General features: G+C 47.7%; 2 protein-coding genes across 2 annotated transcripts in view; both read right to left on the bottom strand.

Annotated features, from left to right (window-relative positions):
- GALNT8 (polypeptide N-acetylgalactosaminyltransferase 8) overlaps positions 1-23,916 on the bottom strand; it is a 355,437-nt gene that overhangs the window by 118,305 nt on the left and 213,216 nt on the right. The window lies entirely within an intron of this gene.
- On the bottom strand, positions 1,356-5,352 carry LOC120405597 (potassium voltage-gated channel subfamily A member 6-like). Its single transcript, XM_039539236.1, has one exon. It carries the CDS (start codon positions 5,191-5,193, stop codon positions 3,637-3,639), a length of 1,557 nt encoding a protein of 518 aa, XP_039395170.1. The 5' UTR covers positions 5,194-5,352; the 3' UTR covers positions 1,356-3,636.

Here is a 23,916-nt window from a genome sequence, read left to right as displayed (position 1 = left end):
GGTGGGTAGCAGACTTCTTTGGTACCACAGGGACTCCCCCCCCCCACACACACACACTATAGCCTTTGCCAAACAGCTGTAATAGTGGGATGTTTGTGTCTGGGAACTTGGAATATTTAGCCAGTGTTTTTGCTTGTAGCCAAAGTCACAAGGTACAGAGAAACAGTCTGGGAGGTTGTTATGGAAACAAGTCCCTGGAGATTCCTACTTTCCACAAATGCTTCACAAAGATGTGCTCTGACTTCAGAAGGAAAATAGCTATATAGACAGAACAACAGCTTCTTATATCCCAAATGAATGCCCAAAGTCAGGAACTTAGAGTAGGATTTTTGAAAACACCCAAGTGATGTGAGAGCACAAGTCCTATTGAAAGCCAATGGGATGTGTGCACCTAAATCACTCAGGCATTTTCTTAACTCCCACCCATAATTCCTAAATAAAAGTGGCCCTCTGCTGAGAAGTGCCGAGCACCCATAATAATTGCAAATACTTGACAACCCTGAAAAATCAGCCCACGTTCATTAAGGTGCTTAAAATACTGATTTTGGATGCCTAACTTTAGGGACCCAAGTTTGCATATTTGGACCTTTGTGTCCTTTTTGCCTTTCTCTCAGTTATGGCAAAGGAAATCCATAAAGTTAATTTCACTCTTTTTTCATAGACAGTTTCATCTGCAGGTTCTTCTCCGTGTTGAAAAGTTTGGGAGGCAAACACTGCAGGGAGTTGTTTGTTTGCAGCAGACTGCTTTCACTGGCATGTTTCTTTGTTTTGTAGAGGTATTTCTATTGACCACAAAACCTGCACACACCACAAAACCCCCACATTTAAGTTGAGAGCATCCCTTAAGCAAACACAATTCCAGGACACCTGGACAACACCTTCATGCTGGAGTTAGGTTACTGAGATTGTCCTGCCAGCAATTTGGTCTGAAGCTAAATGTCTTAGAAAACAAGGGTTTCTGCCAATCAATGATGCTGGTGTCAGGACCCAGGGAAGAAATGGGCAAAAGAATTTAAGCTTCTGATGCAGATAACAGTATGTCTTGTCTCTCCTCCTGAACTTTTGTTTAATCTGAGTTTTTTATATCTCAATTTAGGGAAACTTTTAGCAACTAGTATACACATACATAAAAACAACCCCAAACATAGCATAGGCATTGTGCTGAGAGACAGCAGTGCCCTAGATACCTCAAGCGGCGTCTCCCAAAAAGAAGGCCATTCAGCAGAGCTATTGCACACCTGCTGGTACCACAAAGAATCTGAGCACAAACAGTCTCTGCCATAGAAAAAAAATCATAATAATAATTCATTATGTAAAACAGTCTTCCTGAAATAAACCAAACAAAATAGCTTTGTGCTGAACTATCAGTTACCACCAGTTTCAAGGGAGTTGATAGTACTCTTCATATCTCACAATCAGGCCTAAGGACTTGATCTTGCACCATGGAAATCCATGGTAGTTTTGCTACTGACTTCACTAGGAGAAGGATCAAGGTCTAATGCTTTGATCCTCCATTAAGAACTGTGCAGAGAGATCACTGTGCCCAGTACAGAGCCCCTTTTAAGTCAGTGGGACTCAGGGTGAGCACAAGTCTTGAGGTTTGCCCACACAGTTCTCAGTGCAGGATCAGGGCCTAAATGAGGAAAGACCATGATAAAGTCAGTCAAGGTGTAGAACCAAATCTCAGAACAAGGGGGAATTAGTAGAGTCACAAAGGTGCAAATCTGTGCTAATTGCTCCTGTCTCACAATCCTGCTGGTTTTCTCTTAAAACCTGGTGGCGGAGCAACACATTTAAATAAAGGACGCTCCTTTATTTTATCTTTTTTCTTATTCCTTAGGACCCTGCTTTATGGCTGCAGCACATAATACACATAATATGCAGGAAATGTATATACATTATGTACACTGTTCTATGTATTACACATTATATATGCAATATGTAAAACAGGTAATACATATATAATATAGCACAATGCATTAATGGCTGCCTCTCACTCTCTAATGCACACAGATGCATGCAAAATATACATTTAATTTTAAAAGACATTTCCTTATCTGTGGATTCTGTAAGCATCAATTTCTCCTTCCTCCCCACTTGCTCTCCAAAAAGGAAGGGTATTGAGCAATTATTTTAAATCAGAAAAGAGGCAGAGTTAGATGCACCTTGAGTTGTAAAATGTGCTCACTGATAAGCATAATACTTCAGACCAGAGTGTGCCTTTTGCACTGCTGACAAATGTTGCTCTCATAAGAACCTGGAGTACGTGAATGATCTTGGTGCGCCTTCCATCTAAACTTACATTATGGGTATTTCTTGTTAAGACAGCAGCATCTTTCCAAGATTAGGCCTTTAGGTCTTTTTTCCTCATTCAAAAGATCCCAGTTATGCCTTTAGGGTTTATCTAGATAGATTAGGGAAACTTGCACTGGTGGCAATGCATACCCCTAAATGACACAACTATACTGGTGTGATTGACCCCGATGGGTTTGTCATACTAATGTAAGCCCCATTTTGCACTGATGCAGTGTGTCTACAGCAGGGGTCTGCAGCAGTGTAAATACACCATTGCAAATTTCCCTAATCTATATAAGCCCTTAAATTCAGAACTGCACACCTCAGTGAAGTCAACTGCTCCCATGGTTCTAAGTACAGAACCAGATACTTGTAGCATAAAGTACATTTCATTAAAACACTTATGTGGTACGTGTCAGAAGACAAAGGAATTAGCCCAAATGTGCCTTGCATAGGAAGACACTTCAGGCACAAAGATGGTGTTGCTATGATAAATGCTAATTAACACTAGGGTACTGATGGAAACAAAGGTGAAACTTGTTCAAACACAAAAGAATAAGAAAATAATTACTATAAATTTAAAAAACAGCTGTTTCTGCTATGCCACACATGGAAAATATTGGTCACAACTTCTATCATGGCAACAAGTTAAAAATTAAAGTGCTTTTAGATCTGAAAATCTAATAACAAACAGGCCCTTAGATGCACACTGCAGTGCAAACCCAAGGAAAAATGTCAGAGGAAGGCCACTCGTTGACTTTCCCTACAACTGCAGAACACAATGCAACACTGGATCCAACATTTCCATTCTCCCAAGGCAACCGCATGGCAGGCATGACTGATCCCACAACCAAGGTCACTGCACCAGCACAGAAATTCACCAGCACAGCTTGAGACTGATGTTAGTAGCCCATTTGACCTATTCCCCGCCTGATCTTTTAGCAACAAATGTGGCCTGGGCTTTTCTTTTGTCAATGTAGTAGAAAAATTAGTCTTCAAAGTTACAACCGGAATAAAGCTCCGCCTCACGCCAAAAATAAAATGGAAGGGGAAGGGGACAACAAGTGGGCCCCCTTGATCTATAGAGTAAGGCAAAAGAATGTCCAATTGCACAAGCTAATGAGACATAGCAACCAAGGACAGGAGTGTCCAAATCACAAGCAATTTGTTTTCAGCATCACAATGTGCAGTCTGGTGTTTTGTCTTGAACGTATGCAGCTGCTACTGGGAGAGATAATGTGCAGCAGCTTGTGGCTATGCATTTGGGATCCAGGAAAATGGGGTGAGGGTAGTAGAACTGTAAAAGTTCAGTCTTGTTCCACACCCTGTTAGAGAAGCTGATCACACTTCTGTCAGCATTTTCTTCCCTCTGTAGCCCTGGTTGCTGGTTGGAATGAAGTTGGGATATTTCATAGATTCTAAATCTTCTGCCTCCAGAAATTCTGATTTACTGAGGGACTGATTACTGTCCCCCTTTTTAGGCTCCGAGAAAGGAGATTGCTGCTGGCCACAGGTGACATGGGTGTACTGGCACTGCTCCTCCTGCTCAGTTTCTCGGTGGTAGAAATAGTTGAAGTTGGACACAATAACAGGTACGGGCAGGGCTATGGTCAGCACCCCAGCGATGGCACACAAGGAGCCCACAATCTTGCCCCCGATTGTCATAGGGTACATGTCCCCATAGCCCACAGTGGTCATGGTCACTACTGCCCACCAGAAAGCATCGGGGATACTGGTGAACAAAGATTCTGGGTCATCAGTCTCAGCAAAATACACGGCACTAGAGAAGAGGATCACACCGATGAAAAGAAAAAAGATGAGGAGTCCGAGCTCTCTCATGCTGGCCTGGAGAGTTTTCCCCAGGATCTGCAGCCCCTTGGAGTGTCTGGAGAGCTTGAAGATCCTGAAGACCCTGACCAGGCGGATGACTCTGAGGATGGCCAGGGACATGGCTTGCTGCTGGCCCCCGTTGTTGTTAATGGCAGTCCTAGGCTGCTGTTTTTTCTGCTGCTCCTGAGCCAGCTCAGTGCCCAGGGTGATGAAGTAGGGGATGATGGCCACGATGTCTATAATGTTCATGATGTTCCTGGAGAACTCGGGCTTGCTGGGGCAGGCGAAGAAGCGCACCAGCAGCTCAAAAGAGAACCAGATGATGCACAGGGTCTCAATGAGGAAGAAGGGGTCTGTGAAGAAAGGGCTTGCCCTGGGAGAGGGGTGCATCGGAGATGGGGTGCCATTTGGCTGCTCAGGGAGCAAGAACATCTGGTTGTCCTGGTGTGTGCCCTCCGCAAAGCCCGGCGGTGCGCCCTTGCTCTCCTGGCGGAACTCGGGCAGGGTCTCCAGGCAGAAGATGACTATGGAGATGAGGATCACCAGCACCGAGACGATGGCGATGCCCCGGGCCGGCCCAGAGCTCTCCGGGTACTCGAAAAGGAGCCACAACTGGCGCTGGAAGTGCTGTTGAGGCAGGGGCTTCTCCTCCTCCTGGATGAAGCCCTCGTCCTCCCGGAAGGTCTCGATGGCCTCTTCGCCCAGCTGGTAGAAGCGGATCTCCTCCATGAAGATGTCCAGGGGCACATGGACTGGCCTGCGGAGCCGGCCCCCGGACTGGTAGTAATAGAGGATGGCGTCGAAGCTGGGCCGGTTCCGATCGAAGAAGTACTCGTTGCGCAGCGGGTCGAAGAAGCGCATCCGGCGGCTCGGGTCCCCCAGCAGCGTGTCCGGGAAGAGCGACAGGGTCCGCAGCTGGGTCTCGAAGCGCAGCCCGGAGATGTTGATCACCAGGCGCTCGCTGCTGCAGCAGCTGCCGCTACCGCTCCGGTCCTCCCCGGCAGCCTCCGCCTCTCCGCAGCCGCCGCCCCCGGCCCCTGCCAGAGTCAGGGGCTCCTCCGCCCTCATGCCAGCTGCACTGCCCGGCCAGGGGAGCCAAGCCCGGCGGGGAGGTGGCGGGGCAGCCCTGGGTCTGCTGCTCTGCCCAGCGCAAGGTGCGCTCTTCCTCCCCTCCGCTGCTGCTGGGATCTGGGTCCGTCTGTCCTCCGCGCTCCTGACTGGGGTGTGGGTCTGTCTGTCCCTCCCCTCTCCCCTGCTGGGGTCTGAGTCTGTCTGTCCCTCCCCTCCCGCCGCTGGGGTCTGGGTCTGCGCTCCCCTCCCCGCTGGGGGCTGGAGCTCGCGGTCTGTCGGGCTGTCCCTGTTTCACCCCCCGCAGGCTGGCTCGCTGGCTGTCCTTCCCTCTCCTTCAGGAGCCGGGGTGTGGCTGTCGCTCCCGCTTGCCGGGCGGGGCTGGCTCTGTCCGTCCCTCGCGCGGCTCAGTCTGTCCTTCCCGCCGGGGTCCGGCTCCCCTCTGCCCTCCGCCTGTTGCGCCTTCTGCGCACCGGCTCAGCCTCTGCCAGTGCCCGGCTCTCGGTCTCCAGCGCCGGCTGCGCCCAGCTCCTCCTCGCCGGGCACCGGCTGGGTGTCTGGGCGCCTGCCCCTCGCTGCTACCGCAGCTCCTCCAGCTCCGTCCTCTCTCCTGCCTACACACACAGCTAGACGTGGAGCGGAGAGTGGTGCCTGCCTCCGCCTTCCTCCCCCAACCCCCGCCCACCCAGCCGGAGGACGCAGCAACAGTAAGCTCGGGGGAGGGGGGCGATCGGTGCCCGCACTGCCCTCCCCATCAGCGGCCCTGCAAGCTCCCAGCGGGAAGGTGTAGTTCGCTACAGCCCTCCCATCCCAACGGATGGATGCACGACCTTCCCCCGCGCGAACTGCTCTGGAGCCAGATGCTCCAGCTCAGGGGCTGGCTCTGGAGGTAGCAGCTCCCCCTACTCGGAATGACAGTTTTGTTAACCTAAGCCCTGGCGAATGACAGAAAACAAGGCAGCATGACCCAGTGTTCAGAGCAGGGGACGCGGCTCCAGGAGACCGGGTGCGTGCTCCCTTCTTTGCCCATCAGTATCTGACCTTGAGCCGGTCACTGGCTGGTTTTAAACAACCTCCAGAGCCTCACTTTATATGTATGATCTGATCACATATATTAAAAGAACAAAATCTGTTACCCTTAGGAAACTGGCTTTGTGAATGGAAATTACCTGGGTAATCTACGGGGAGTCAGGAGACCTGGGCTCAGGAGAGGTAACCAAGTGAAATGTTGTGTCCTGTGTACTACAGGAGAACACACTAGGTGAGGTAACACTAACAGGCTCTTCTGGTCCTAACATCTATTACCAGCTCCTTCTATCACTTAATCTCACCGTGGCTCAGTTTCTCCATCTGTAAAAGGGGGCTAATGCTCCTTCCCCTCCTTGCAAAGAACCATTAGATCATTTGATGAAGAGTACTTTACCAGTGCTAAGTATTATCTAGGCTTTTATTGTTGTAGCATCTGATGACTTTGTTGGCTTCAAGCCATGTCCTCAGTCCACACCATCCCTTAACAGCATAGGGTGTAGAAGCAGAGCATTCCCTGAACTCTCTCCCTTTCCAGTCTAGTTATCTGGCAAAATTCTTAGTTGTTAACGCCTGGAATGCTTTTGACCAGTTGGTTGCTACTCTTCTTGGTTCTGTCTTCAGAAAGGAGGTGAGAATCAGCTATTAAATTATTTTAACAGTGCCTAGTTCTTTTTCCCTCCTCTTGTTTTCTGTGCTAAATCAGCAAGTCTGCTGCACTAGGGGGTGTGATTCCTGTTTACATTGTGCATAATTAGGCAATTTATGCATCACATGACAAAGTTTACCAAAGAATAGATCCTTTAAAAAAAATCAACATTTATCTTGTGATAGTAAATTGCTTTTTACCATGATTCATATTTCAAATCTTCTGATGAATTATTCATTCATATGGTTACTTGAATCATCATTATTATGATTTATTCATTCATGTCATTACACATTCAGGATATTTTTTAAAATTCTTTTGGGAAGGATGGGCAGGCTCCTGCTGTTTGTAACTGGATACACAACCTTTCACCTCTAAGGCTAGTGGGCTGAATCAGACCCAGGTCAGGAGGGATCAAAAATCACTAGTACAGGTCAGGGATTCAACAGTCTGTGTGGAATCAGCTAATGGAGCTCAGTGCAGTTCTAGTGGACAGGTATCTCACTCACCCTTGAGACAACTTGGTAGTCTCAACAGAGGCCCTGATTCTTAATCAGTCCATTCCTATGTTTGACGCAAGAATGGTTGGGGAGAGGGAGCAAAACTAGCTTTGAACACCCCATATTTTGGCCTCAATTAGAGCAACATTCAGGTTGCTCAATTAGAGCAACATTCAGGTTGCTCTAACTTAAGCTCTACCTTCCGTGGCCCTCTGTAGGCTTGGGCAAAGGAAGAATACCCAGCATACTGCTCTGGCAATTCTCCCTCCCTCCCAGTTCCAACCCTCAGCTAACACCTGACTGCTCCCCTTCACTGGCGGTTGGAAGCAGGACTCTGTGTCACTGAGGGAGCACTCTTCCATAGGAGTATTTTGAGGTGGCTTCTTCACTATGAGAGTGGCATAAAGGAATATTAGGTAAAAGGAGAACTGGCCCTAGGCAGCCTAAAGATAGAGACTGAAATATAGTTTCACAACTCCAGTTGCTCTAGATCAGAGACATACTGAAAGGAGAAGCATGAAGTTTGAAATCTGTTGCCCTTGCTTTCTGTGGATAAAAAGAGGCGATCAGCCTCCAGGGTTGTGAATGTGGTGGCTTTTTCCAGCACTAAACTCATTTTTAATACTGTTATTAAAAAGGGGGATAATTAGCTTATACATAATGCAGAGATGAACAACAGCTAGCTGTTGCAAGTGTTTAGCTTAGAGAATGTTAAAATACTAAGAATTCATACAACTGTTTTATTCATAAACATATTCTAGGCTGCCAGTTGATTGAAGGAAAGTTTGAAGGAGGAAAATAAGAGCCTCAAAAGCAATTTGCTTTATATGTCAACATACTCATGTACCAACATTTCTAATGTGCAAAAACTAAATTGGAAGATTAGGGGCCTGCCACACAGTTAGATGTGCACTTCTGGTGAATTTTGGGTGATTCCCCCCTCCTCTGCCCCCAGTCTGTCTCAGCTACTTACATGGCCCACATTAATGTAGTATCTGAGCAACTCACAAACTTTAATGCATTTATCTGCACAACACCTGGGTGAAGCAGGACGATGCTATTATCTCATTTCACAGATGGGCAACTGAGACAGAGAGACTAATTGACTTGCTCAAGATCACACAGGAAGTCTGTAGTGGAGCAGGGGCTTGAAGCTGGTCTCCAGCTACGAGAGAACAAATAATTATTTTTTTCCTGAATGTGCATTAAGATTGAAATTTTTGCAGTATGAATGGATTTGGAGACCTGATTCCCATTAATTGTTACAGGAACTGGACATTCAGATCTCTTAGGCAGCTTCCAGAATCCCAGTCTCAAACCTTAATGTTGCTTATTTAGACCAAACTTCACCAAAGTGGCCTCTGATTCTGGATGCCTGTTTTTGGGTGCTCAGGTTGAGACACCTCAGACTTGATTATCTGAGGCACTGGGCATCACAGCTCCTGTTAACAGCAGCTGGAGTTATGGGTGCTCAGCACATTCTGAAAAAATCAGGCCCATGGTGTCACAACCTGAGCACCCAAGAACTGGGGTTCCCCAAATCAGAGGCTACTTTGGAAAATTGTGCCCCAAATAAGTTGCTCTTTGAAAGCCTATTGCTCCCTTATGGGTTCCTCTTTTCATTCTTTGTTGTCCTAGTCCCCTATGGCTTTCCTGTTTCCCCCCTCTGTAACTTTCCTCTTCTCGTCCTTCCTGGGTTGTTTTCTTCCCTCCTGCCTTCCCTTTCTGCACTAGGACTGGCCTCTGTGCCCATATTAAGGTACCTCTTCCAGCTGCTGAGCAGCCGTCTCCTTTGGCCCCTATTGGCTTCCTCTCTAAACTGCAGATAGCTGTATCTCAATATAGCAAGCCCCCCACACCCATTCAACTGCTTCTGGAGCTGGGCTCAACTTAGCAAGGCTGGAGGTGGCAGCTGGCTGCCAAAACTGAGCGAAGAAGTTGGCAGGGGACAGAGGAGGGAGCTACTGAGCAGCCCAGAAAACAGCTGTTTAGTTTTTTTAAAAGGCTACACAGACCCTTAGGCAGGACTACAAGCTCTCAGAAGTATCCCCGCCAAACCAGGGCAGCTGACAACTATGCATGCACACGTAAGGTGAAATTCACCCCAAGGCAAAGCACCCACAACTAACAGTAGTCACTGGAGTCAGTGGATACATCTCCTTGCCATATGACCTTTTGTAATCCTGCTCTGCATCAGGTGACTGGAGCCAGGTAATGAAAAGAAGAATCTTGCTCATGTCTGCCATACCTTTCATACATTGTGTACCACCTATAAGCCTTGCTTCAAGTTTTAATGCAGGGCTTAAGTGCATATAGGCTTTAGCTTTTATTCTGCACCAAAGTGAAATTCACCTACAAGAAGCCAAAATATATTTCACATGTAAAATGAATCCAGATGGCCTAAAAGCAGTAATAGCCACTGAAAAGTTTGCTAGCTGGGAAAACGGCCAGGTTAGAAAAGGGTCAGTCACTTCAATTTATACACCGAACTCAGTTACAGCCAACTTGACCCCTTCTCACTTCCTAACAGTCATAAACACACAGATGGGGATGCTAAACTGAGACGGGAAGCAAAAACTAGAATATCAGGGCTGGAAGGGACCTCAGGAGGTCATCTAGTCCAACCCCCTGCTCAAAGCAGGACCAATCCCCAGACAGGTTTTTACCCCAGTTTCCTAGGTGGCCCCCCACAAAGATTGAACTCACAACTCTGGGTTTAGCAGGCCCAGGGGCGGCTCTAGGCACCAGCAAAACAAGCTGGTGCCTAGGGCGGCAAAATCTAGGGGGCGGCAAAAGGCTGGGGCCCCAGCTCATCCTGCCGCTGCGAGCTGAGGAGCGGCCCGTCCCCTGCAGCCGGGGAGGGGGGCGGCAGGCTGGGCCGGCGGACCTGCCGCAGTCATGCCTGCGGGAGGTCCACCGGAGCCCCGGGACGACTGGACCTGCCGCAGGCATGACTGCGGAGGGGGCGCTCGTCCCGCGGCTCGGCTGGACCTCCCGCAGGCGTGACTGTGGCAGCTCAAGCGGAGCCGCCGGACTGGCGAACCGTCCGCAGCCGCGGGGGTCCAGCCGAGCCACGCGGGACCAGCGGTCCCTCTGCAGTCATGCCCGCGGGAGGTCCGCTGCTCCCGCGGCTCCGGGGCGCCTCCCGCGCATGACTGCTTGGGGCGGCCAAAAAGGTAGAGCCGCCCCTGAGCAGGCCAATGCTCAAACCACTGAGCTATCCCTCCCCACAGCTTTCAGCTGTAACAGCACCTCCAAACACCAGTTCGCCATTTTCTCCTCCCTCCCACCCCCCCCAAAACAGCTACAGGATCCAGCCCAGACCACTAGTAAACAGCCTCCAGTCTCCAGAGCACCAGCCTGAAGTGGCACTAAAAACTAGTGGCCAGATTTCCCATTTTCTTTTTACTCCTGGGCAAAGTGGGTGTAATATACAACCATTCTGACCTGTCTTTTCCACACACCTAAATAACCATACATGATGCAGACAGTGAAGAATTAGCTCTGGGTTCCAATTCTGGTTATGTCTGGAGCTCTCTCTACACCGTCTCTGTGTGTGAGAAACTCATATATAAAATTCTCAGTCAGTGCAGCTCCACCAGTGCTAGAAACTGTGGGTGATGGAAGGTAAAAATAGACCATGGGTATTTGATGACCCTCTAAAAAGATTCTTGTACCTTGTCCACATTACAGCTTCCACTATTGCTAACACTGATGGAGCTGCATCAGAGAAGAATGACAGGTCCAAATTTTCCTAATACAGAAATGCCCTGAGAGGTCACTAAACTGAAAATCTCTGTCCAAAGTCCCCTTTGAGCTCATGGCTCCATCTTATCCAAGTTGTCCTCAGAAAATTGTGCAGCTTTCATGTACCCGAGTTTCAACACTGTCACTGTGAACCAAACACTATGGCTCCAGCCCAGTCCCCTACAATGGCCCCCATACACCGAAGCCAAGAGTTTCAAATGTGACTAGTGACTTTGGGTGCCCAACTTGAAACATCTGGTCCAACCCACATAGCTGGTCATACCCTGAACCTTATCTTCTGCCTAGTATCAAGACAGAGGAATTACAACCGGCTACTGTCTTTGACTAGACCAGATAGCAAATGTGAAAAATCAGGACAGGGAGTGGGGGGTAATAGGAGCCTATATAAGAAAAAGACTCAAAAATTGGGACTGTCCCTATAAAAATCGGGACATCTGGTCACCAGGGCTGGCTCCAGACCCCAGCACGCCAAGTGCGCGCTTGGGGCGGCATTTTGCTGGCAGGGCGGCAGGCGGCTCCGGCGGACCTTCCGCAGTCATGCCTGCGGGAGGTCCACCGGAGCCGCGGGACCAGCGGACCTCCCACAGGCATGACTGCGGAGGGTTCGCTGGTCCCGCGGCTCCGGTGGACCTCCCGCAGGCATGACTGCGGAAGGTCCGCCGGAGCCGCCTGCCGCCCTCCCAGCGCACCCTCCACAGGCACATCTGCAAGAGGTCCCTCGGCGCCGCGGGACCGGCAGCGCGCCCCCTGCGGCATGCCACCGTGCTTGGGGCGGCCAAATTCCTAGAGCCGCCCCTGCTGGTCACTCTATCTTGGACAGACTATTACCGCATTAAAGCAGTGTAGGACTTCAGGCAACAAGATCAATTATCCTGATTTGACCACGAAGGCCCATTCATAAACTCCAAAGCCTGCTAAAGGACAACAGCACCCCACTCAAAGGATAAGGAGTTGAGGCCCTACAGAGGCCTGGGCCATTGACATGCTGGCTCCCAAACAGCTCCTTCTTTCCCCTTGCCCACACAGATCTCCTCAGGTTTTTGATGCTGGATGAAAAGAGATGGGGTGGAAATTTGAGTAGGGTGACCAAATTTCCCTATGCTGAATATGGGACACCTGGTAAAATTACTCCTATTCGAGCAAATTCAACAGCAATCAAGAAGAACTATGCAGTACAGATGTTCAAATTAACATCAAGTTGACTGAGCCCCTCTCAAAAAGAAATACTGTGTAGTTGGATTCTTTTTATTTACCTTCTATCTTAAAGGCTTTAGGGTTCACACAGGGAGGGGTGACACACACACATGGGGAGAGGTCACACACACACACACACACACACAGAGGAGGGTGACTGACCAACCTGACCTGCCCTGCTCCGCTCTCTGCCAAGCATGCCTGGCTGGGCCCCCGGGGACAGACCCACCTCTCCTGGTATCTGGCACTGTGTCTTCCCGAGGCAACACGTGGCGGAAGGGCACACAGGGTCACATGCCCCCGCCCCGATTCCAGATTTCTGCCAGGGTTCACATTAGAACATGGGCAGCAGCAGCCTTTCCGCACTGTGTGGGAGGGAAGGGACAGGAGCTGCTTCCAGCCACAGGGGAGGAGGAGTGGGGGAAGGGATGATCTGGCCTGTGTCTTTGCAGATCTCACCTCTTCTCCCCCTCCCCCATCCCTCCCACAGGTGGCTGGAAGCAGCTTGTCCCTTCCTGCCTGCACAGTGTTGAAAAGCAGCTAATACCTCCGGGCTGCTGCTGGCCACTGACATAACCCAACTGCCTCCTGTCCCCTACAGCATGGGCAGGAAGGGGTTAAGCCCTAAGGATGCACTGTGCACCAGGACCCAGGGAATCTGACTCCAGGGGCTTCAGGGACCCAACCAGAGAAGTGGCTCAGCAGGGGAGGGTGCCTAGGGGACAGAGCAGCCCAACGCTTCTTGGGGGAAGGACCCAGGACAGGGTGGAAGAGGGATGAGTGAAGAGGGTGTTAAGCCCCTGCCCAGGGGGCTGCTGTGGAGCCTGCAGGTTTGGGGTGCAAACAGGCTGAAAATCGCTTCCCTCCCCCACCACTTCAGAGCTTAGCTGAGGGGCAGAGAGAGACTTCCTCATCCCAGCACTGTGTGCAGCTTTGGCACATGCAGGGCTTGCCTACTTCTGGCCACAGCCCTGGGCCAGAGGGTCTTGGGCTTTCCCGGGATGCCTGCCCAGTCAGAGGCAGTAGGGGAAGGAAGGAGCCTGCCAGACAGGTGTTGGTGAGCTGAGCACTCCAACCAGGGGTTGGTTCTCTGCACAGTGCTGGGAGCAGGACATGTTTTGCTGGAGGGGACATGGAGGAGCAATGGGGTTTGGGGGGAGGGCACGAAGGGGCAAAGCAGGGAGAGAACAGCGAGAGGGGGAGCATGTAAAGGACCGATGAGTGGGCAGCAGAGGTGACACATAACTGGCTGCTGCCTGGTCTCTGCTCGTACACTAGCAGTGCACAAGCAGTGCTAGCCGGAAACGGGGCAGGGCCCTGCTGGCCAAGAGCCAGCACACAGTGGGGGCTGCACTGATGGACCAGCATGGGGAGCAGCCATCCCCGGGCTCTGCATCTTTGTCCCGCCACCAGCTTTGCACATCCATCCCCACTGTCAGCCACTGGACCCCCCACCCCAATCACCACTGATGGGCAGGCAGCTGGCAAGTAGGGATCTGGCCAGCAGCAGGACCTGCCAGTACGGATGGGTGGGGAGACAGAAAATACGGGACAATTTGCCCATTTTTTGAAAATGTTAGGTCATCTGCAGGTGGGCTTAAACACAGGACTATCCCTTTAAAAATGGAACGTCTGGTCATCCAAAATTTGAGCACTGATGGCAGAAAACAAAGGCTGATTCTGACAGGATGCAATATAATTAATTCCTTAAAAACTATTGTAACTCAGACAGACCAGCTCAGTGTGATGCTGACAGATCAGCTCAAATCAAAGCCATAGGCCAATTCTCTTGTGTTTGAATGGCAAAGAAATGTTAAGTGGTTCAGTAGGCATAGGCCAATTCACTTGTTAGAAAAGAACAAAGGAGGATGTTATCACATTACATTTACATGGAATATGCCCCAGTAATTACATTTACACTAAATTTACCTGTTGGTTGCTATTGCCTTACATTATGTATATCCCTGTACTTAATTAACCCTAGATCAAAAAAGTGTATGTTAGTGAGAATTTATTTGATGTGTAAACTGCATGAAAACTAACGAAAGATTATTTGGATTGCTGTAAGTAAATGCATTGTGTATATCTCTGTAATTGGATTGCCCACCAAATGGGATTGGAGCCTGGGAACTGTAAATGAAGAAGCATGCTAACCTAAAAGCATGGGGCCATTGTGTTCGACAATGGGAAATCCACAGACCCAGTCTGCATTTAGTCAAGAGAGGAAAAACCCATGCTGTAATGGAGACACTTGCCAGATTGTTTTCCAGGGAAGACAGCTATAAGAATGAACCCAGGGATCGATCCTGTCTCAATGAACTATTTGAATTCTAACAGGGAGGAATACTGAACAAGTGGACAGAGATCCCCAAAGTTATTTTGTGTTACCCTGAAAAGACTTATGGAAAACTAGTAGATCACTACACCCCTGCTATCGTTTTGGACTTATGATCTTTATCTCACCTGTTAATGTATTTTACCTGTTTTAAGCTCTCAGTAACTCATTTCTTTTCTTAGAAAATAAACCTTTAGGTTAGTTTACTAGAGACACTGGCTGCCAGCATTGTCTTTGGTGTGAGATCGAGAGTATCCATTGACATGAGGTAAGTGACTGACCCTCTGGGGTTGAGAGGAACGTACTATAATGTGATATTTGGCATAAGGGACCATAGGTGCTGACTCTGTGGGTGCTCCAGGACTGGAGCACCCATGGGAAAAAATTGGTGGGTGCAGCTTCCTGTGGCCCCTTTGCTCCAGCTCACCTCCACCTCCGCCTCCTCTGCAAGCACGCCGCCGTGTCCTGCTTCTCCCCCCTCTCTCCCAGTGCTTGTGCCATGAAACAGCTGATTCGTGGGGCAGGAAGGGAGGGGGGAGGAGGGGGAATGCGGGGCACTGGGCGAAGAGGCGGGGCCAGGGCGGGGATTTGGGGAAGGGATCCAATAGGGGCAGGGAGGGGGAGGAGTTAGAGCAGGGACTTTGGGGATGGGGTTGGAATGGAGGCGGGGCCAGGTGCAAGGAGGGGGTGGAGTCAGGGCAGGGCCAGGGGCGGGGGCACAGGCACCCACCGGCGCCAGAGAAAGTTGAGGAACTATCCAGAGTGATAAATAGCTTCATCAATCCTATATGCCTACAAACTTCCATCACTGCTGAGTGCCTACCACGGCGAAGAACTATTATCCTACTTGTCTGAAAAGACCATGCACGTTCAGGGAGCCTTCTCAAACAGCATGGATCTGCTTCATCTGCACTCACCAACTGACAGCTCACCTGCATTCCTCGAGCTGAATGCATTCACTCATCAAAAAGTTCTGGACACCCTAAAAGAGTCCTGGTCCAAGACTTATGAATCCAACCAATGCCCTTAATGGCTATGAAAGAGTATGAATAACTGGTCACTCCTAACCAAAATAGCCAACACCTTATTCAGAGAAGGAATCTTCCTTCCTCCTCCAAACATGCAATAGCCTGACCTACATTGAAGAAACTCACCCTAGATACTTCAGTCTTAGCCAATTATTGCCCAGTTTCAAACCTGTCATTCCTGAGCAACCTCATAGAGAAGCTAGCCAAAGGCCGAATACAAGCTCATCTAACTGAAGCAACTGTCCTAGACCCAGAACAATCTGGATTTAGGCTAGGTTGGACATGGAATGGTAGCATGTTAGTGGCACTGATGGATGATCATCTTCTGTTAATGGATAGAAGGCAGACATCCATTCTCAGCCTGCAGTATTTTATACTGTTGACCACGAGGTTTTGCTGCCTCACTAGAGAGAGGTGGCAAGAGTCCAGGGTAATGTGCTAAAACTATACATATTGACTGGGTAGTACATATCACCTCAGGATGGGATACAGAGATAAAATTTCTAGACACCATTGATGACTGTTTCTTGTACCAGCTAGTTCTGGAACCCACAAGGGGAGAGGCAATCCTTGATTTAGTCCTAAGTGACACACAGGCTCTGGTCCTAGAGGTGAATATAGCTCAGAGGCGGGCAAACTTTTTGGCCCGAGGGCCGCATTGGGTTTCATAAATTGTATGGAGGGCTGGTTATGGGATGGGGTTGTGGCCTGGCCCCCACCTCCTATCTGCCACCCCACCCACCCCGGGACTCCTGCCCCATCCAACCCCTCGTCTCATTCCTGATCCCCCCCTGAGACCCCTGCCCCATCCAACCACCCCTTTTCCCTGCCCCCTGCTGCCCCATCCAACCCCCTCCTTCCTGACTGCCCCCATTCAACCCCAACCCCTATGCACACCCCCACCCCCTGACCACCACCCCGAACTCCCTTACCCTCTACCCAACCCCCGCTTCTCCGTGCCCCCTTACCACGCTGCCTGGAGCACCAGTGGCTGGCGGCACTACAGCTGCATCACCTGGCTGGAGCCAGCCCACGCTGCTGCCGCCGCCACCATGCAGCTCAGAGCACTGGGTCAGGCCGGACTTTGCAGCTGCGCTGCCCCAGAAGCTCACAGCCTTGCCACTCAGAGCATTGTGCCGGCAGCGGAGCGAGCAAGCTGAGGCTGCGGGTGGGGGGGGGCAGCAGGGGAGGGGCCGGTGCGAGCCTCCCAGGCCAGGAGCTCGGGGGCCCGGCCGTAGTTTGCCCACCTCTGATATAGCTGAATCACTTGGCAATAACAACCATTATGCAATTACATTTAACATTCTTTGAGGGGGAGAAATATACCAAAGATGTCCTCAGTGGCATTTAACTTCAAAAATGAAAACTACACAAAAATGAGGAAGCTAGTTAAATGGAAATTAAAGGAACAGTCTCAAGAATGAAATGCCTGCAAGCTTCATGACAAGTTTTTTAAAACCACCGCAACAGAGGCTCAAATAGTAAGAGGACCAAAACAATGAGACCATGGCTAAACAGACTAAAAAAGGCAGTTAGAGGTAAACAGGCATCCTTTAATAAATGGAAATCAAATCCTACTGAGAAAAATAGAAAGAACTATAAACCCTGGAAAGTCAAGTATAATTAGGCAGGCCAAAAAAGAATTTGAAGGTCAATTTAAAAAACCCACAAAACCTAAAAGCAAACAATTTTTTGAAGTACATCAGAAGCAGGAAGCCTGCCAAACAATCAGCAAGGCCACTGGACAATTGAGGTGTTAAAAGAGCACTTAGGGAAGACAAGACCATCGCAGAGAAGCTAAATGAATTCTGTTCATGAGTCTTCACTGCAGAGGATGAGAGGGAGATTTCCACACCTGAGCCATTCTTTTAGGTAAGAAATCTGAGGAACTGTCCCAAATTGAGGTGTCAATAGAGGAGCTTTTGGAACAAAATAATAAATTTAACAGAAATAAATCACTAGGACTAGATGGTAGTAACCCAAGAGTTCTGAAGGAGCTCATGTGAAATTGCAGAACTACTAATTGTGGTATGTAACATATCACTTAAATAAGCTTCTGTACACCTGATCAGGGCCGGCACCAGCGGAGGAAGCACGTGCCTGGGGTGGCACATGCTAAGGGCGGCATTCCGGCCATTGGGGTGGCACAGTCAGCCCCGCACCTGATGACTAGAGGAAGCTAATGTGACACCAATTTTTAAAAAAGGTTCCAGAGGCAATCCTGGCAATTACAGGTCAGTTAGCCTAACCTCAGCTCCAGGCAAATTGGTTGAAGCTATAGTAAAGAACAGAATTATCAGACACAGAGATGAATATGATTTGTTGGGGAAGAATCAATGTGGCTTTTCTAAAGGGAAATCATGTCTCACCAATCTATTAGAATTCTCTGAGGGGGTCAACAAACACGTGGACAAGAGTGATCCAGTGTATTAGTGTACTCAGACTTTCAGAAAGCCTTTGACAAGGTCCCTCAGCAAAGGCTCTTCAGCAAGCGGTCATGGGATAAGAGAGAAGGTCCTCTCATGGATCAGTACCTATTCATAAGTGATGTGGAAAAGGGTTGTAAACAGTGTGATGGCAAAATTTGCTAACAATACTAAATTACTCAGGATAGTCAAGTCCAAAGCTAACTGCAAAGACTTACAAATGGATCTCACAAAACTGGGTGACTGGACAAGAATGACAGATGAAATTCAATGTTGACAAATGCAAAGTAATGCACATTGGAAAACAGAATCCCAAACAGACATACAAAATGGTGGGGTCTAAATTAGCGATTACCACTCAAGAAAGATCTTGGAGTCATAGATAGTTCTCTGAAAACATTCACTCAGTCCAAAAGTCTAACAGAATGTTAGGAATCATTAGGAAAGGAATAGATGAAAATATATATACTGCCATTCTATAAATCCATGATATGCCTACACAATGAATACTGACAATATTTCTGGTCATCCCAGTCCAAAAAAGATACATTAGAATTGGAAAAGGTACAAAGAAGGGCAACAAAAATGACTAAGTATATGGAACAACTTCCATATAAGGAGAGATTAAGACAACTGGGACTGTTCATCTTAGAAAAGAGAAGGGGTGTGTGTGCGGAGGGTATGATAAAGTCATGAATGCTGAGGAGAAAGTGAATAGGGACGTATTACTTACTCCTTCATATAACACAAGAACCAGGGGTCACCCAATGAAATGAATAGGCAGCAGGTTTAAAAACAAAAGGAAGTATTTCTTCACACAATGCATTGTCAACCTGTGGAACTCATTGCCAGAGGATGTTGTGAAGTCCAAAATTAATATGAGGTTCAAAAAACATTACATAAGTTCATGGAGGATAGGTCCTTCAATGGCTATTAGCTAAGATGATCAGCGATGCAACCCCACACTCTGGGTATCCCTAAGCCTCTGACTGCCAGAAGCTAGGACTGGATGACAAGGGATGGATCACTTGATAATTGCCCTGTTCTGTTAATTCCCTCTGAAGCATTGGCTACTGTCAGAAGACAGGATACTGGGCTAGATGGAACATTGGCCATACTGGGTCAGACCATTCTCATGTTTAATGGTTTGAGTCCTTCCTGAACAGATGCACCCAAATAGTAGCAATTGGAAACTGCACCTCCACTGCTCAATCCCTCATTTGTGGGTTTCGATAAGGATCAATTCTCTCTCTGGTCCTTTTCAATATCTACATCTAATCACTAGGTGAACTGGCCAGATGACATGGACTGAAGTGCCAGCAGTATGCAGATGATACACAGCTCTACCTATCCATCACCACATGTGACCATGCCACTACCATCAAGATGGCCCAGCACTGTGATGGGATGAACTCATGGATGAAAAACAGCTGGCTAAAGCTAAACTTAAGCAAGATAGAGGTGATGCTTGTGAGCAAAGAAAAGTATGTCTGAGGAGTTTGCAGTCACGGTGCAGTCACCTTTGACTGAAAGTTCACATCCACAATTGGTTAATTCATTCTCTAGTCTAGGAGTGCTCTTGGATTCCTCACCAATGCTGAGCTCTCACATAGCAGCAGCCATGAATAATACTTTCTACCATCTCCAGTTGGTGAGGAAACTCCGTCCCATCCTGGCAAACAAAGACCTAGCCTCAGTTATTCATGGCTTCATCACTTCTCAGCAGGACTACAGCAATGCCATACATCTGAGCATGAAGCCTTCAGCACTTAGGAAATGCCAGCCAGTACAAAACACTGAAACATTTCCTCAACAGCACAGGCTACCATGAACAGCACACCTGTCCTCGCAGCAAAGAATCCTGTGGCACCTTATAGACTAACAGATGTTTTGCAGCATGAGCTTTCGTGGGTGAATAGCAGATTTTAAGGTGGCCATCCTACAGCAAAAAAACTTTAGGACCAGACTTCAAAGAGAAACTGCTGAGCTCCAGTTCATCTGCAAATTTAACACCATCAGCTCAGGACTAAACAAAGACTGTGAATGGCTTGCCAATTACAGAACCAGTTTCTCTCCCCTTGGTTTCACACCTCAGCTGCTGGAAAGGGCCTCATCCTCCCTGATTGATCTAACCTCGTTATCTCTAGCTTGCTTCTTGCTTGCTTATATATACACCTGCCCTGGAAATTTCCATGCTGCATCGAAAAGAAGTGGTATTCACCCTCATGCTGCAAAACGTCTGTTAGTCTATAAGGTGCCACAGGATTCTTTGCTGCTTCTACAGAACCAGACTAACACGGCTACCCCTCTGATACTTGACACCTGTCCTCCACTCTCTAAACTGGCTTCCCGTGGAATTTTGAATTTGGTTCAAGGTGTAGGTCCTTATCTTCAACGCGCTCCATGACCTGGGCTCAAGATATCCGAAAAATTGCTTAAAGCTCTGCGATAAAGAACCACGGTTGACAGCTGCGCTCCTCTGGCACAATGGAACTCCCAACGATAAGAGCAAAGTTTATCTGTGTGGGAGACAGAGCTTTCTCCAGGGGTGGTCTCAGACTGTGGAATGAACTCCCCTAGCTACAGACCATTATAAATCTCATTACTTTCTGATACAAATGCAAGGTGCATTTATTTGATCTTGCCTTCTCTAGTATAAAAACATAGCAACAGGTCTATTTAATAAAAATCCTACCAAAACAAGACACTCTGCATGCTTTTTCCTTAGGGGTGGGAGGTAGTAGGGAAGGATGAGAGAACAAATGTGACAGATGTGAAGTCATGCTTAATGCACTACTGGAAGCTGCTCAGATACTATGAGGAGGAACATGGTATGAGAACCTATATAGAATAGAAACACCTTAAAGGGTCCTGATTTTCAGGAATCGCTGCACCGCCACCCTCTGAAAATTAGGCCCCTTCATAAGGCATACGTCTTTCAGCACACCGCAGTCCTCTGACCATCCCCCAAACATCAGGGATCAAGCACAGCTATGGGCCCCACAGAGCAAAGAATGTTCATAACACATAGCCTTATTTCAAGAGATCGAAATATTGGTTTCTTTCAAAATGTGAATTTGAATGAATCTATATTGTGAGTAATGGAAGGAAATCATATTGTTCCCTCATTTTGATGAGATATAGCTGTTACTACACAGATATTTTAAGTTCTACAGCCTTAACAGATCAAAATGCAGTATGGTTTACTCACAGTAGGATATTTTTTTCTTCCCCCCTGAAATGTTGTTACATGTTTGTAGAGGTAACGGAAGCCTGGTCAACCTTGCAAGTTGGTTGGAAATGTTAATTGGTTTGCCACAGCCAGGGGCGGCTCTAGCAATTCCGCCGCCCCAAGCATGGCGGCACGCCGTGGGGGACGCGCTGGCGGTCGCCGGTCCCATGGCTCCGGTGGACCTCCTGCAGACGTGCCTGCGGAGGGTCCGCTGGTCCCGCGGCTCCGGTGGAGCATCTGCAGGCACGCCTGTGGGAGGTCCACCGGAGCCGCCTGCCGCCCTCCCGGCGACAGGCAGAGTGCCCCCCGCGGCGTGCCGCCCCAAGCGCGCGCTTGGCGCGCTGGGGTCTAGAGATTGCCCTGGCCACAGCTGTAGCCTTCTGTTCCCTGGTATATAACACGATTACTAAAACAAGGGAAAGTTGTTTTTTGTTTGTTTTTTTAAGGAAAGATGCATATATGTAAAAGCTATGTCACTGCAACATTAAGGCTCAGGTTTTAATTTCAAAATAGAACATGCAGAGAATAATTTCTCAACAACAGCATGCTTTACAATGCAGTCTGTCATCACATTACACTTTACACAGAAACTCAGCGGCAATGTTAACTATGGAGGGGCTAATAGCTGCTCCATCATATGTCACAGACAACAGCCTTCACCATCCTGATACATTCCCAGAGCACCGTCCATTCTGTGCACTGAATGAAGCAGGGGTCATATAGAAAAATAGTATGTGACCATGTACTTAGACTGAATCAGAATGTATACATACAAGAGGGTGGGGGAGAGGATGTGAATGAAAGTTTGTGAAGACAACCTTAATTCTGGCATTTCCTAACTTCTGTGCCCTTGACTTTGGAATCTTAATGTAGTTTCTTTGTATGTAATTGCCTACATTTTTATAAAACTTAAAAGATGAAAAAAAATAAAATTTCATGCTGTGGAACCATATCAGCATCACACATGGGTAAGCCCCTTCATTTTCAGTTTAAACTGTTTTTTACTGAAACATCCCTGGGTTTTACAAAAAGCATTATTCAGTTTTTTCTGATTTTCATCCTACTTTTGTATCATTCAAATATATAAAAAATAACTTGTTTTATTAGGAAAATACAATACATTGCATGAGATAGATGTATTCTGATACTACATTAGTCTGTGTGTATATGCAAAGCTGTTTGTTGAAATAAGGCTGTCTATTAGTCTAGAAGATACACACAATAAACAAAACAAGCATGCACGCAAGCTCTGTAGTGCATACGCATTTGAACGTACTGATGAATCTCACACCCACCACATGCATATTTCAAGCTGTTAGATAACGGTTTAAAGAAAATGGGAAGAAAATTAAAATCTGTATCAGAATATGTTTCATAACACAAGGAAGTATTCAAAAGTTTTACAAAAACAGGAGAAAAGGATGAAGTTGCGCTGCAAAAGATGTGGCCCAATTATTAAATGTAAATGTTTATAGGCTAATAGTTCTAAGTCTACAACAGTAAACTGTTTATTCAAATGAAAAGTTTTATTTGGGGATTAGAGAAATAGAGAATTAGAGAACTTAGAGGTGGCATTGTATTTTGAGTTCTGTTTTAGTTCTGCAGCAAACCACACTGATGAATGGAATTCAAAGCATTAATCTACAGAATACTTTTCCCCCCCGTCTTTCCATCCACCAAAACAAACCTCTCTATTTAGCCATATAAATAGGAAGAAAACCAAGAAAGAAGAAGTGGGACCGCTTAAAACTTTAAACGGAGTGGAGATTAGGGATAATCTTGGAATGGCACAATATCTGAACGAATATTTTGCCTCGGTCTTTAATGAGGCTAATGAAGGGCTAAGGAATAGTGGTAGAGGGACTGATGGGAATGAAGATATGGAGGTAGACATTACGGTATCTGAGGTAGAAGCCAAACTTGAACAGCTAAACGGAAGTAAATCGGGGGGCCCGGATAATCTTTATCCTAGAATATTAAGGGAATTGGCGAGTGAAATTGCAAGCCCGTTAGCGATGATTTTTAATAAATCTCTAAACTCGGGGATTGTACCGTTTGACTGGAGATTAGCTAATGTAGTTCCTATATTCAAGAAACTACAGGCCTGTTAGTTTAACATCTGTAGTATGCAAAATCATGGAAAAAATTTTAAAGGAGAGAGTGGTTACGGAGCATGAGGCTGATGGCAACTGGGACAAATTACAGCATGGATTTACAAAAGGTAGATCGTGCCAAACCAACCTGATCTCCTTCTTTGAGAAAGTAACAGATTTTTTAGACAAGGGAAATGCGGTGGATCTAATATATCTTGATTTCAGTAAATGAGGAATTACTGGTTAAATTGGAAAAGATGGGGATCGAAATGAAAATCCAGAGGTGGATAAGGAGCTGGTTACAGGGGAGACTGCAGAGGGTCGTATTGAAGGGGGAACTGTCGGGTTGGAGGGGGGTTACCAGTGGAGTTCCTCAAGGTTTTGGGTCCGATTTTATTCAATCTATTTATCGCTGACCTGGGATTGGAGGGGGGTTACCAGTGGAGTTCCTCAAGGTTTTGGGTCCGATTTT

Source organism: Mauremys reevesii, linkage group 1 (assembly GCF_016161935.1).
Source record: "Mauremys reevesii isolate NIE-2019 linkage group 1, ASM1616193v1, whole genome shotgun sequence".
Lineage (NCBI taxonomy): Eukaryota > Metazoa > Chordata > Testudines > Geoemydidae > Mauremys > Mauremys reevesii.
The sequence above is the reverse complement of the archived record's forward strand: the minus strand, read 5'-3'. Positions and strand labels throughout refer to the sequence as shown.

Excerpts from the sequence above, each read along its gene's own strand:
- LOC120405597 (XM_039539236.1), bottom strand. The coding sequence starts at position 5,193 with ATGAGGGCGGAGGAGCCCCTGACTCTGGCAGGGGCCGGGGGCGGCGGC.